This window comes from Piliocolobus tephrosceles, chromosome 1 (assembly GCF_002776525.5).
Source record: "Piliocolobus tephrosceles isolate RC106 chromosome 1, ASM277652v3, whole genome shotgun sequence".
Classification (NCBI taxonomy): domain Eukaryota; kingdom Metazoa; phylum Chordata; class Mammalia; order Primates; family Cercopithecidae; genus Piliocolobus; species Piliocolobus tephrosceles.
Genome location: NC_045434.1, coordinates 169,705,932 through 169,721,794, shown reverse-complemented (window position 1 = coordinate 169,721,794; position 15,863 = coordinate 169,705,932). Strand labels below are relative to the sequence as shown.

General features: G+C 39.7%; 1 protein-coding gene across 10 annotated transcripts in view; it reads right to left on the bottom strand.

Annotated features, from left to right (window-relative positions):
- Positions 1 to 15,863, bottom strand: part of TUT4 (terminal uridylyl transferase 4) — a 133,781-nt gene that overhangs the window by 102,192 nt on the left and 15,726 nt on the right. For all 10 annotated transcript variants that reach the window (XM_023188532.2, XM_023188499.1, XM_023188544.1 and 7 more), the window contains one exon: positions 3,093 to 3,900. In XM_023188532.2, the coding sequence (XP_023044300.1) occupies positions 3,093 to 3,807 (715 nt within the window). In that variant the 5' untranslated portion in view covers positions 3,808 to 3,900. The remainder of the gene's footprint in view (positions 1 to 3,092; positions 3,901 to 15,863) is intronic.

Sequence of the window (15,863 nt, the reverse complement as noted above, 5' to 3'; positions counted from 1 at the left end):
ATGAAAAATGACTGTATACTACAAATCATTTTTATTAATTTGTTAAACCAAGTTTCCCAAAAGAACCTCTACTTGGTCTACTAGCTTCCTTAAGCTAGCTTCCTGAAACTAGTTCAACTTGTTCTCCATATTAACAAGTAAAAACTGCATTTAATTGGAGTAATATAATAAGTGATAGTCATTGCCACTGCATGCCTACTATGTCTGGTACTACATGAAACCCCCTACTGGATTATTTCACTTAATCTTTATAACACAGGCAGCAGCATCTCCACTTTTTTAAAAATGAGAAAACGTATTTTTCAGGGATAGGCAGTTTATTGAAGGTTACAAAGTTAGTAAGTTAAGAAGCTGGAATTCAAAACCCATGCAATTTCACCCCAGAGCCTATATTAACTATCTATGTCATCTCAATTATTTTGTGGACTTTAAAAAAATAATAATCCTTGGCCAGGGCAGTGGCTCATGCCTGTAATCCCAGCATTTTGGGAGGCCTGATCACCTGAGGTCAGGAGTCTGAGATCAGCCTGGCCAACAGGGTGAAACCCCATCTCCACTAAAAATACAAAAATTAGTTGGGTGTGGTGACAGGTGCCTGCACCTGCAGTACCAGCTACTTGGGAGGCTGAGGTAGGAGAATCGCTTGAACTAGGAGGCAGAGGTTGCAGGGAGCCGAGATCACACCACCGCACTCTAGCCTGGACAACAGAGTGAAACTCTGTCTCAAAAAAATAAATAAATAATCTTTCAATCAGGTTTTTCACTAATTCAAATAACAAGACCCTTAACTAAGTGATCTCTTTTTTTTTTTTTTTTTTTTTTTTTGAAAAAGTCTCGCTCTATCACTCAGGCTGGAGTACAGTGGCATGATCTTGGCTCACTGCAACCTCCACCTCCTGGGTTCAGGTAATTCTCCTGCCTCAGCCTCCCGAGTAGCTGAGATTACAGGCATGTGCCATCACACCTGGCTGATTTTTGTATTTTTAGTAGAGACAGGATTTCACCATGTTGGCCAGGCTGGTCTCAACCTCCTGACCTCAGGTGATCCATGCGCCTCGGCATCCCAAAGTATTGGGATTACAGGCATAAGCCACCGTGCCTGGCCAATTAAGTGACCTTAAACACCACTATTTCCTGGCCAGATGTAGTGGCTCATGCCTGTAATCCCGGCACTTTGGGAGGTCAAGGTGGGGGTATCACTTGAGGCCAAGAGTTCAAGACCAGCTTGGCCATCATAGTGAAACCCAGTCTCTACTAAAAATACAAAATTAGCCAGGCGTGGTGGTGCACACCTGTAGTCCCAGCTGATGCAGGAGAATTGCTTGAACATGGGAAGCAGAAGTTGCAGTGAAGCCAAGATCACACCACTGCACTCCAGCCTGGGTGACAGAGCAAAACCCCGTCTCAAAAACAAAACAAAACAAAACCACCACCACTATTTCCTGAATCATTCAAGTACCATGATGTTTACATTTTTCCCATATCTAAACATTACCAGTATTATCACTTACTTGATTCTGTCTCTAAACTGACTTAGTTTTTAAATTTGGCCTTATCCTCAGCCTTAATATACAATTATGAGACTGAGACACATAAAAGTCAACTCTTTTAAAATTCTTTTAAGTCTGTCGATATAGCACCATCTGTGTACCACGAGAAATCAAAATAAGCTATTTCTGAATTCTTTACCATTGCTTCTCAAAGTGTGGCAAATAATGATACAGAAATAGGTTCTTTTTATTTCTACATCAAGATAATGCTGTATTCTTCCAGCCATGAAAACACCAGGAAAAAAAGATTATAAAAGAAATCATTTAAACAAAATCAGAATTAAAGTTACTCAAAAGACATAGACAATATTTCTAAACAATTAAAACTAAAATCAGGATCCCACAACAAAATGAATTTTACAACACTTCTCAAGTGAACTCTAAGTGTCCAACCAATCTCTGCTTCCAGCCCTGTTCCTATCGAAGAATTTCCTGCATCATACTCAAAAGGATTTTTTTAAAAATCTGATCACAGCATTACTTTACTTAAAACTCTTCCATGCCTGTAATCCCAGCATTTTGGGAGGCTGAGGCAGGTGGATCAAAAGGTCAGGAGTTCGAGAAGAGCCTGGTCAACATGGTGAAATCCCACTTCTACTAAAAATAAAAAAGTTAGCTGGGCGTGGTGGCAGATGCCTATAGTCCCAGCTACTTGAGAGGCTGAGACAGGAGAATCGCTTGAACCCAGGAGGCGGAGGTTGCAGTGAGCCGAGATCGCATCACTGTACTCCAGCCTGGGCAACAAAGCGAGACTCCATCTCAAAAAAAACAAAAACCAAAAAAAAACTCTTCAATGGCTTCTGAAAATACTCAGGATAAAGTTCAAACTTTCTGGTATGGCTTAGAAGTAACTGATATTCCTGTGTTCCCTTTCAGTTGCATCTTTGCCATTCTCAACCTCAACTTTCTGCTCCAGCCATACTAAGTCTCAGTAACACTCAATCTCACAATTTATGTCACCTATTTTGTCTGCCCAAAGTCTAAATCTCACTATTTAATCATGTGCTCTCTCAACTTTAAGTTTTTGGCACTGAAAATCATTGTTTATCTGTATCACCCTCCTATCAGACTGGAAGCTTCCTTGAAGTTTAGGGCTATGGTTTTTTTTTTTTTTTTTGTCTGTTTGTTTTGGTTTTCCACTGTAAACAAACGTTTGATATATATATATATGTGTATATATATACACACACACACTCAATACATACATATTTGGTGAATGAACGAGCAATACATTATCAAGACCACTTAAACAGAGTATGTACGTGTACGAGCACGTGTCTACCAACTAAAGAAGACACTAAATTTTTATTTGCGCAGTCTTTGTACCTATCATAATAAATGAAAAGGCTTTTTTTTAGCTTCACCAAGAATCAATCTAATAAGAAACCATTAATCCAAGTATTATTAATTTGGATGTTTTCATACGGGAACCAAAGTGCTAAACAATTATGTATAAACATGACTTTTTGTAATTAAAATGGTTAAACCAGGGATAATCTGAGGAACATTAATATACAAAAATCCCTCCAAAAAATGACTTACTTAAATCGTCCGATATGTCTTCAATTCCTGAAGCACTATCATCAGAATCACCAGTATTATCTGCACATGTTTGTTGCTTCTGAGATTGTGGTGAGTTTTGCAGAGCATATTTTTCTCCCTCTACAGCTTCGATATTCACTTTGTCCACAGAAGTAAAGGAGCTTGGAATTTTTTTTCCAATCTGTTGTAATTCTGTCTTCTGTCTCATGTCTTTCAACAGTAAACTGGGTCCCTTTTCTGCTTCTGCTGGTGAACTCGGTACCTTTTCTGACTTTATCTGAGAACTGGCTTTTTCTGCTTTCACTGAATTAGGTGACTTTGGTGATTTTTCTGCTTTTGCCTGTAAACTGGTTGCCTTTTCTAATTTTGCCTGTGAAATGGGTGCCTTTTCAGCTTTCACCGGTGAATTAGGAAATTTTTTTGTTTTGCAATGACTTTGATCTCGAAGGACTAATCCCAAATCTTTAGGACCTGGAAGGTTGGTAGCATTTACTTTACATGATTTAACTTCTGTTTTTTCTATACAAATATCATTTTGCTTATTTTTTTTACTACTATTCCTATTTGGAGAGCTGTTCCCAATTTCTTTTATGGATTTATCATTTCTAGCTTTCAATGTTTGATTACTTATAACTTGAACTGCTTTGTTTTCTTCACAAATAACATTCTTCTTTGGTTCATGATTTTCACTTTTTAAGGTCTTAGAATCTTCCATTATTTGAAAATTTGCTTCTTTCCAATTGTGATATTATAAAATGGCAGATCTCCAGTAGTTTAAATTGCTTCAAATCCAGTTTAGGCAAGCAAACTATTGGGTTAAAAAAAAAAAAAAAAGAAGTATCTGTTATTTTAAATGCCAAAACCATTTTTTTGTGGTTAGACATTAAAAAACAATTTTTTAAACTTGTTATAAAAACTGAAGACATAGTTAAAAAAAAAAAAGACAAAACTCAGAAAACTGTATGAGAAGGAGTTACAGCGCACTAGATAAATAACCAAATGCTCATCAAGGGAATTCTAATGTAATTATGGTAATAAGGCACCAAAATAAAGAATTTTACAAGTAAAATTCGTTTCATATTCCTTTAAGAATTTCAACAGAAAACTAAAACTTGCAATTGAATATATCACAATTAACATGAAAAGAAACAAGAATAAAGAAAACACAAGAATTCCAATCTTGGCTGGGTGCAGTGGCTCACGTCTGTAATCCCAGCACTTCAGGAGGTCAAAGCGGGTGGATCATCTGAGGTCAGGAGTTCGAGACCAGCCTGACCAACATGATAAAATCCCATCTCTATTAAAAATACAAAAATTAGCCAGGCATGGTGGCATGCACCTGTAATCCCAGCTACTCAGGGGCTGAGACAGGAGAATCACTTGAACCCGGGAGGTGGAGGCTGCAGTGAGCTGAGTTCGCGCCATTGCACTCCAGCCTGGGCAACAAGAAGGAACGAAACTCCATCTCAAAGATGGAGAATTCTAATCTTTCTGTGCTATAATCAGTTTATGGAATCCTAAATGGTAAAATCTTGCCCACAAGACTTTTCCACTAACTAGCATCTATTTGTACCTCTAACCTACCTCAAACTTACCTCAAACTGGACTCTCTAAATATGGGAAAACAGTAGACTTTTTCCACCTTGAAGTAAAAACGGGTTCAAATGAATTCGCTGAAGTATACGTTAAAAACCAACAGGGGGCCGGGCGCGGTGGCTCAAGCCTGTAATCCCAGCACTTTGGGAGGCCGAGACGGGCGGATCACGAGGTCAGGAGATCAAGACCATCCTGGCTAACACAGTGAAACCCCGTCTCTACTAAAAAATACAAAAAAACTAGCCAGGCGAGGTGGCGGGCGCCTGTAGTCCCAAGCTACTTGGGAGGCTGAGGCAGGAGAATGGCGTGAACCCGGGAGGCGGAGCTTGCAGTGAGCTGAGATCCGGCCACTGCACTCCAGCCTGGGTGACAGAGCAAGACTCCGTCTCCAAAAAAAAAAATAAAATAAAAACCAACAGGGGCCGGGTGCAATGGCTCATGCCTGTAATCCCAGTACTTTGGGAGGCCAAGGTGGGCGGATCACGAGGTCAGGAGTTCAAGACCAGCCTGACCAACATGGAGAAATCCCGTCTCTACTAAAAATACAAAAATTAGCTGGGCATAGTGGCACATGCCTGTAATCCCAGCTACTCGAGAGGCTGAGGCAGGAGAATTTCTTGAACTAGGACCCAGGAGGCGGAGGTTGCAGTGAACCAAGATTGCACGATTGCACTCCAGCCTGGGTTACAGAGTGAGACACTGTCTCAAAAACAACAACGAAAAAATGGAACTTAAGAGTTTAAAAAATAATAATAATAGTAATAATCTCTATGACACTATAATAGTGAATACCTATCATTATACATTTGTATAATGATACAAAATGCATATTACCAACAATGAACCCTAATGTAAACTATGGACATTGGGGGATGATAAGGTATCAATGTGGGCCAATGTAGGTTCATCCACTGTAATATGCTACTCTGGTGCCAGATGTTGAAAGTGGGGGAGACTATGCATGTGTGGCAACTTTGTACTTTCTGCTCAGTTTTGCTGTGAACCTAAAAGTGTTCTAAAAAATGTCAGCCAGGCATGGTGGCTCACACCTGTAATCCCAGCACTTTGGGAGGCCAAGGTGGGCAGATCACAAGGTGAGGAGTTCAAGACCAGCCTGGCCAACATGGTGAAACCCCATGTCTATTAAAAATACAAAAATTGGCTGGGTACGGTGGCAGGCGCCTGTAAAATCCCAGCTACTTAAGAGACTGAGGCAGGAAAACTGCTTGAACCCAGGAAGCAGAAGTTGCACTGAGCTGAGATTGTACCACAGCACTCCAGCCTGGGTGACAAAGCAAGACCCCATCTCAAAAAAATAATAATAATAATAATAATGTCAAGGCCGGGTGCATGGCTCACACCTGTAATCCCAGCATTTTGGGAGGCCAAGGTGGGCAGATTGTTTGAGTACAGGAGTGCAAGACTAGCCTGGACAACATGGCGAAACCCCGTCTTTACAAAGAAAACAAATTAGCCGGCCACTGTGGCGTGCGCCTGTAGTCCCAGCTACTTAGGAGGCTGAGGTGGGAAGATCGCTTGAGACCAGAAGGCAGAGGTTGCAGTGAGCTAAGATTGCATCCCTGCATTCCAGTCTGGGCAACAGCGTGAGACCCTGTCTCAAAAAAAAAAAAAAAAAAAAAAAGTGATTTTATTAAAACATCAGGATGTTTTTTACTATTCACTTTGCCCTATACACCTTAAATTCAGATCCGTTTCTAAACAAAGATTAATAATATGAATAAAAATTAGAGTCCTTCTGCCAGCAAAAGCAAACTGCATAGAATTAAAATGTACCATCTTTGATTTTACCTGGTTGATTTACTAAATTACAAATTTAGGTAAACCTCTCTATCATATAACTTTACATCATATAAACACAATAATCTTACCTAAAATAGAGAGTTCACTCTTTAATAATCGCTCACTGCAGCCTGGAACTCCTGAGCTCAAATGATCCTCCTGCCTCAGCCTCCCAAGCCGCTAAGAACACAGGCGCACACCACCACACCTGGCTGATTTTTGTTGTTGTTGTAGAGACAAAGTCTCACTATGTTGCCCAGGCTTGTCTAAAACTCCTGGCCTCAAGTGACCCTCCCACCTCAGTCTCCCAAAGCACTGGGATTACAGGGATGAGCCACCATACTTGGCCAATAATTCTTCTTTATAGTGCAGTCCTCTACATTCTCTGCCTTGTTTGTCCAGAGTAATATTGTCTTTTACTTCAAAAATGTATTAGGTTCTTCTTTCTAAATTATAATAATAATTATTGAAATCAAAACCATACTGGATATAGTGTCAGTTGGAGTCTAGCAAAGTATTTTTAAAAATTTTTTAATAAAAAAAATTTTTAAGCCACACTGCATTTTCACCATTACTATTTTGACTAACATTTTCCAGTAAAAGCTATAGAAACTTAAAACTGTAAAAGAATGCTTTTGTTCCTAATTTTTATACATATGAATTTAATTAATACATTCTGCTTTTATTATTCTCGATAAAGTGTTTTACATAACTGTCAAAAAAGCTGTCAAAACATATGACTATTTCTAAATTCTTGTGAGAACTGCTGCAGGGTCCTCATTTTAAAAACTACAAATGAGCTCTATTTAAAAAATTAAAATGAGTTATATTTCTAAAAGATTAGTTTTACCTTGTCTAGTAACCAAAATATCTTTAAATTTTTAAAGCTAGTCTGCTATAACGATTCTTTAATAATTTTGTAGATGTCATCTGACAAAAGCTATAAATAAAGATTTGAAATAACAATGCTGATCCACAATTTTGCTTGTAAAACATTTTAGACAATTTATTCATCCACTCAAAAAATACACCATAAATCAAGTTTGTATACATAAACAAAAGCTACAAAGATTAAAAAAAGAAAAAAATTAATGTACCTAATATAGATCAATGTACCTGGAGAGTTCAAAAATTGACAGGTTTTCATTTTGAGTAATTTTTTTTTTTTCCTTCTTTTTTGAGACATGGTCTTGCGCTGTCATTCAGGTTAGGGGGTAAAGTGGTACAATTACGACTCACTGCAGCCTTGACCTCCCCAGGTTCAAGTAATCCTCCTATCTCAGCTACCCACGTAGCGGGGACTACAGGTATGTGCCACCATGCCAAGCCAATTTTTGTATTTTTTGTAGAGGCAGAGTTTCGCTGTGACACCCAGGCTGGTTTCGAACTACTGAGCTCAAGCGATCCTCCTGCCTTGGCTTCCCAAACTGCTAGGACTACAGGCATGAGCCACTGCGTCAGCCACTTTGGGTAATTTTTCATATAACTAAAAATACATTTAAATTACTAATAGGAGGTTGCAGTGAGCTGAGACCATGCCATTGCACTCCAGTCTGGGTGGCAGAGTAAGATTCCATCTCAAAAAAAAAAATTGCTAATAGGAATGTGTTATGAAAAAGACTATTTTCGCTTCTTCCTCATCTTTACTCTTTATTTTTTAAGGGTACATAGTAGGTATATATATTTATGGGGTACAAGAGATGTTTCAGTACAGGCATGCAATGTAAAACAAGCACATCATAGAGAATGGGGTATCCATCCCCTCAAGCATTTATCCTTTGAGTTATAAACAATCCAGTTACACTCTTTATTTGTTTTGTTTTGTTTTTTTTTTTTTGAGACGGAGTCTCGCTCTGTCGCCCAGACTGGAGTGCAGTGGCCGGATCTCAGCTCACTGCAAGCTCCGCCTCCCGGGTTCACGCCATTCTCCTGCCTCAGCCTCCCGAGTAGCTGGGACTACAGGCGCCCGCCACCTCACCCGGCTAGTTTTTTGTATTTTTAGTAGAGACGGGGTTTCACCGTGTTAGCCAGGATGGTCTTGATCTCCTGACCTCGTGATCCGCCCGTCTCGGCCTCCCAAAGTGCTGGGATTACAGGCTTGAGCCACCGCGCCCGGCCTTTACACTCTTTATTTGTAAAAGTACAATTAAGTTACAATTAACGATAATCGGCCCCACATCTTTTCTTGTAAGAGTAGCCAATGTCTTATTGTCTCAAAAATTTTATCGCAAAATTGCTATTTTCAACATTTTCTTTGAAGCTATCAGAGTACGAAATTTTCCCCAAAAAGCTGTAATTCCTAGAAATGAAGTTCTCTCTGAGGAAAGAGTGTTTTGAAGATAAGGCTCAGCTGGGCACGGTGACTCACACCTGTAATCCCAGCTGTATGGGAGGCTGAGGTAGGCCGATTGCTTGAGCTCGCAAGTTCGAGGCCAGCCTGGGCAACATGGTAAAACCCTGTCTCTACAAAAAATACATGAATTAGCCAGGTGTGGTGGTATGCGCCTGTAGTTTCAGCTACTTGGGAGGCTGAGGTAGGAGGATGGCTTGAGCCCAGGAGGCAGAGGTTGCAGTGAGCTGAGATAGCACCACTGCATTCCAGGGTGGGTTACAGAGCCAGACCTTGTCTCGAAAAAAGAAAACAAATGAAGGCTCACTGCTTCCCCTGCACACTTTATTTGGTTGAAACAAATAAAAATAATACAATTCAAATAACCTCAAATCATGGAAAAAAATAATATCAGAACTAACTTCTAGTTCCTGGTTACATTTTTAGAATATGGTAAATGGGTATTAAATGAAATTCTAACCTTAATTAACCAACTGTATCTTATTAATTATCAAGAAAATGCACATTTTTTTTTTTTTCAGAGCCAGGGTCTCCCTGTGTCACCCAGGCTGGGGTGCAGTGATGCCATTCTAACTCACTACAGCTTCGAATTCCTGGGCTAAAGCGATCCTTCCAGCTGATGGGGCTGGACTGGGGGACCACACTTAATGAACCACTGCTGTAAGAAGTGATCCTGAAAGCAGAAATGAAGGGATTTCTGTACAGTCTTACAGTGAACAATCCGATTCATGTCAGTCTCCCCATGAGATTCTAAAGTCCATGAGGTAAGAAATCATTTCTGATTTTGCTTATCATTACGTCTTCTGGGCCTACCACAGTGCCTAATACAAAGTGGGCACCCAATAAATGCATTAGATGGATTTTTAAAAAGTAATCTGAATTATTTTTAATTGTTCACACTTAAAAAATACATGAAATCCAAAAGATGTTTAATTGCATCATACTTTATGTTGTCTACAACGTAAGTAGGAAATCTCTCTCTTTCAGAAAGCTTTCCATAACCTACTCCTCCACCCTCCTACCCAGGGTGGGCTCAGATAAGTATGCCTCTTCTTAAGGAACTTTTTACTTTTCTCACAGCACTTAACACTTAAACCTATTTACGCTTTTACTTCCTATTTGAACAGCAGAGACTGTCTTTTCTCATCTTTTTTTATTTTTATTTATTTATTTTGTTTTTTGAGAGAGTCTCACTCTGTTGCCAGGCTGGAGTGCAGTGGCACCATCTCGGCTCACTGCAAACTCTGCTTCCCGGGTTCAAGCGAATCTCCTGCCTCAGCCTCCCGAGTAGCTGGGATTACAGGCATGTGCCACCACGCCCACCTAATTTTTGTATTTTTAGTAGATACGGGGTTTTACCATGTTGGCCAGGATGGTCCTGACCTCATGTTCTGCCCGCCTCGGCCTCCCAAAGTGCTGGGATTACCATGCCTGGCCTCTGTTTTTAAGAAAACAAATACATTTACATGGTTGAAAACAGTACTCTCTTGCCAACTCCCAATGTCTCTCCTCAGAAGCAACTACCTACCAACTACCTACCTCCTCAGAAGCAACTACCTTCAATTTATTTTATCTCCATATTTCTAAACAACATACTTAAGATAATACTGCTTGTTTTGTTTTAGCTTTTTTTTTTTTTTCAGACGGAGCCTCGCTCTGTCGCCCAGGCTGGAGTGCAGTGGCCGGATCTCGGCTCACTGCAAGCTCTGCCTCCCGGGTTTACGCCATTCTCCTACCTCAGCCTCCCCGGTAGCTAGGACTACAGGCGCCCGCCACCTCAGGTGGGCTAATTTTTTTTTTTTTTTTCCGGTATTTTTTAGTGGAGACGGGGTTTCACCGTGTTAGCCAGGATGGTCTCAATCTCCTGACCTCGTGATCCGCCCGTCTCCGCCTCCCAAAGTGCTGGGATTACAGGCTTGAGCCACCACGCCTGGCCTTTTTTTTTTTTTTTGATACAGTATCTCACTCTGTCACCCAGGCTGGAGTGCAGTGGTGTGCAATCATGGTTCACTGCAGCCTTGACCTCTCGGGCTCAAGCGAGCCTCCCACCCGACCACACCTGGCAATTAAAAAAAATTTTTTTTATGGAGACAGGGTCTCACCATATTGTCCAGGCTGTCTCAAACTCCTGGGCTAAAGTGATCCTCCTGCCTTGGCCTGCTCAAGTGCTGGGATTACAGACATGAGCTACCGCACCCGGCTTTAGCTATTATCTGCTAACTTCCTACATGAAAGATATGGATTTGGCTATCTCAAATATTCCCCCTAAAAACATAGATAATTGTGCAACGTATCTCCCCACCCTACCACCATCCTCCTAGGATGATTTTAGTAAGATATGCCAATAGTCTTCACAGTTAAGCCAACTATACTATAGCACAGTTTCCCAGGTGCCCATAAAAACTCACTTTCTCCTTTCTCCTGAGCACATGACTAGTCTACATTTCACAAACTTCTCTGCAGTTTGGTGTGGCCTTATGATAAAGTTCTCACTTCCTCGTGCTCTCTTTCTTTTTTCACTGAATAAAATTCTCAACTGCCCAGCTTCAATCACTCAACCAACCATCATGTTCTAATCCAGACCAGTGAGTCTCAAACTTTTGTGTATAGGAATAAACAACTAAATGCAATTCTGATTCAGTAGATTGGGAGTGGGTTCTGATACTCTGCATTTCCAACAAGCCTAGGTCATGTCCACTGAGCTAGTCCTTGGCCATACTTTTGGTAAGACAGCAGGATCAATGTAACCTGGGCCCCTGACCACATGCAACAAACTACTCATCTAGATCTCCTGACCACTTACCCAGCAACTATTACGTAAGAAAGGAATAAAACTCTTTGTTTTTTAAGCCACTCTATTACTGGATCTAGCTTTTGACTTAAGAAAGATATATACTTAATCACATTTCCCTTTTGGTATACTTTTCAGTTTTATCTGAAATTAATCACTTCTTCATTTTTCTTAAGCTTCTTGTACATACCTATCAATAATTCACTGACAGAACTATAAATATCCTCTCAGTAAGATCAAACACATCAAGTAATTTGGTTTTGTTGTTGCTGTTCTCTCCTTGGATATCCTTTCTTGGGAGCTTTCTGGTCATTACTATACTTTCACTACAGTTGTCGTTATACTGAGACCTCCTTTCACTATCATCCTACCAATTCCCTTACACTCTCTCATGCTGACTCTTCTTTTTACCTCTTCCATGATTCATTCCCTTGTTTTTGGTGGAACACATCCCCCAGCAGCTTTCTAAGAAAGGAAACATGAGGCCAGGCACAGTGGCTCACGGCTGTAATCCAAGTACTCTGGGACGCTAAGGCAGGTAGATCACTTGAGCCCAGGAGTTCAAGACCAGCCTGGCATGGTGAAATCTCGTCTCTATTAAAATACAAAAAAAATTTACCCAGGTGTGGTAGCACACACCTGGGATTACACACCTGTAATCCCAGCTACTGGGGAGACTGAGGCACAAAAATCACTTGAACCGGGGAGGCGGAGATTGCAGTGAGCTGAGATTGCGCCACTGAACTCTAGCTTGTGCAACAGTGTGACATTCGGTCTCAAAAAAAGGAAGAAAACATGAAAGATATTGAAGAAAATAATTATGCCCCACTTCCAATATTTCGTTCTATGTAGAGGGATACCCGTTATCATAACATTCCTACCTCTTTCCACTCCCCTCGTTCATTCCTTACCTAAGGAGAAGAGGTAACTTATTTCATCAGTGAGTCTGGGAAAATCATCCAGACAAAACTTAGCATCGTCCCCTCTCCTTCCCATTCTGTTCCATCATACCCTAACATTTACAGGTGTAAGCCTCACATAGGGCCTGCAGTTGTTCGGCTCTGCCAGTTCCTGAGGGCTAAGTCTGCCTAATTCTGGCATTCAGTATTAGCAAACCAGTTGAATGTATAAGCTGCCTTCCCCAAACTGAACCATATCAAAAATACAATTATAAAAACTAAATAAAAATAAAATTATATTCTAGTCTCCATATGCTTCGTTTCACCCAATTTGTTTAAAATTCAGGAAAGCAAAAGGGGTGCTATTTATCAGACCCCTGTAAACTCCAACCAGATGTAAATTTTATAATACTGCATACTTGAAATGTCTTTATTGTATCTTCACACCTCATTTAGTTAGGTATAAAATTCTGGGTTAGGGCCAGGCACGGTGGGACTGCATGCCTGCAATCCCAGTACTTTGGTAGATTGAGGTGGGAGGATCATTTGAGTTCAGAAGTTTAAAACCAGCTCAGGCAACATGGCAAAACCCTGTCTCTACCAAAAAAAAAAAAAAAAAAAAATCAGCCAAACATGGTGGTGCATGCCTATGATCCCAGCTACTCAGGAGGCTGAAGTAGAAGAATCACTTGAGCCCGGGAGGTCAAGGCTGCAGTGAGCCGTGATGGTGCCACTGAACTCCAGCCTGGGTGACAGTGCAACACTCTGTCTCAAAAAAATAAAATAAAATTCTAGGTTAGAAATTATTCATTCAAAATGTCACAGGTTCCTTTTCAATGATTGCTAGTTTCTGGGACTGCCACTGAGAAAATTATGCCATTCTTACTCTTTACCTTTTTTACTGACCTTTTCTCTATGAAAACTTCTAGGATAATCTCTTTGCTTTGGTATTCTGAAATTTCCAAGCGATAAGCCTGCTGTAGATATCTCCTCATTTGTCTTGTTGCATAGTCAAGCTGGCTCTTTTCATCAGTAATTCACATCATTCACTTCTATAAATTTTTTTTCTTCTATCTACTATAAATTCCTCCTGTTCATCTTCTCTGTTCTCTTTCTATTGCTCCTATTAATTAGACTTGGGCCTCCTAAATTGATCCTCCAATTTTCTTATCTTTTCTCTCCACTCTTCCACCTTTATTTTTGTTCTCCTTTCTAGGTTTTCCTCAACTCTATCTTCCAACTATTCTATCATATTTTTACTTCTAAGAACTCTCACACTCTAATTATTCCTTTTTACAGCACTCTGATCTTGTTTCATAGTTATAATCTCATATTTTTAAAGACCACTAATATTCAGAACATTAAAACTTTTTCTCAAACTCTTTTCTGCCCTCTGTATTTTTTGTTCTCTGGCATTTTGTTCCCTAGGCAATACTGTTTATTATCTTCTCTACCAAGCATACTAACATATGCATAATAGAAGTCACAGAAAGAAGAGAAGGGTATAGAAAAAATATTTGAAGAAACAATGGTTAGAAACTTCCCCAATCTGATGAAAGACACAGTATATACCTCCACAAAGCTCAATAAACTTTAAGCAGAATAAACTCAAAGAAATTCACACCAAGACACAGAGTCAAATGTCAAAACCAAAGAGAACTTTGAAAGAAGCAAGAGAGTTTAACTCATTAAACACAAAAGTTAACAGCTGACTGCCCATAAGAAACCATGGAAATGAGAGGGCAATGCAGTGACATATTTGAAGTCCCGAAAGAAAAAAGCTGCGAACTAAGAATTCTCTAGCCAGTAAAACCACCCTTCAAGAATGAAGAAGAAATTATATTTCCAGATAAACAAAAAGTGAGAAAGTTCATTCTGCCCTACAAGTGCTAAAAGAAATTCTTAATGCTGAGACGAAAAGACACTAGACAGTAACTCAAATCCGTAACAAGAAATAAAGAACACTAGTAAAAATAACTACATAGGTAAATATAAAAGCCAATATTATTGTAATTTTGGTAACTCTTGGGTTTTTCCCTTTATATGATTTAAAAGACAAATGCATAAAAATTCATTACAAACCTATGTTAACAGGCACATACTGTATAAAGATGTAATCTGTGACAATAAAAATATAAAGGAAGAGAGAAAGATGAGTAAGAGCAGAGTATTTGCGTACTATTTCAACTAAGCTGGCATTACTCAAACTAGGTTGTTTAAATTTAAGATGTTAATTACATCGTTATCCTCAAGGCAACCACTAAGAAAGCAACACACACACACAAAATCAAAACAGGATTATAATTCTATAAAAAATCAACTGAATACATAAAAAGGCAGCATTAGAGAAACAAAAAACATAAAAAACATGGAAAAGAAAGAGCTAAATGGCAGAAGTAAATCCTTCCTTATCAATAATTACTTTAAATGTAAATGAATTAAACTTTCCAATTAAAAAGAGAGATTGGCCAGGCATGGTGGCTCACGCCTGTAATCCCAGCACTTTGGGAGGCCGAGGCAGGTGGATTATCTGAGATCAGGAGTTCGCAACCAGCCTGGAGAACATGGTGAAACCCTGTCTCTACTAAAAATACAAAAAAAAAAGTGGGTGTGGTGGTGGGTGCTTATAATCCCAGCTACTTGGGAGGCTGAGGCAGGAGAATCACTTGAACCCAGGAGATAGAGGTTGCAGTAAGCTGAGATTGCGCCACTGCACTCCAGCCTGGGCAACAAGAGTGAAATTTCATCTCGAAAAAATAAAATTAAATTAAATTTTAAAAATAAAAATAAGCTTGGCACTATGGCTCAAACCTGTAATTCCAGGACTTTGGGAGGCTGAGGCTGGTGGATCACCTGAGGTCAGGAGTTCGAGACCAGCCTGACCAACATGGAGAAACCCCGTCTCTACTAAAAATACAAAATTAGCCAGGCATGGCGGCGCGTGCCTGTAATCCCAGCTACTTGGGAGGCTGAGGAAGGAGAATTGCTTGAACCGGGAGGCGGAGGTTGTGGTGAGTTGAGATCATGCCATTGTACTCCAGCAGCCTGGGTAATAAGAGTGAAACTCCATCTCAAAGTAAGTAAGTAAATAAATAAATAAATAAATAAATAAATAAATATTTTTAAAAAATAAGAGAGATTGGCAAAGTGGAAAACGTATAATCTATCATCTATCTACAAGATTCACTTTAGATACAAAGAGCAAAGGCGTTATAAGAAAAAATGAAAAAAGATATTCCATGCAAAAAGTAATCAAGATAGAGCTGGGGCTACATTGTTATCAGATAAAATAACACTTTAAGTCAAAAAAGGTTACAAAATACAAAGAAGGATAT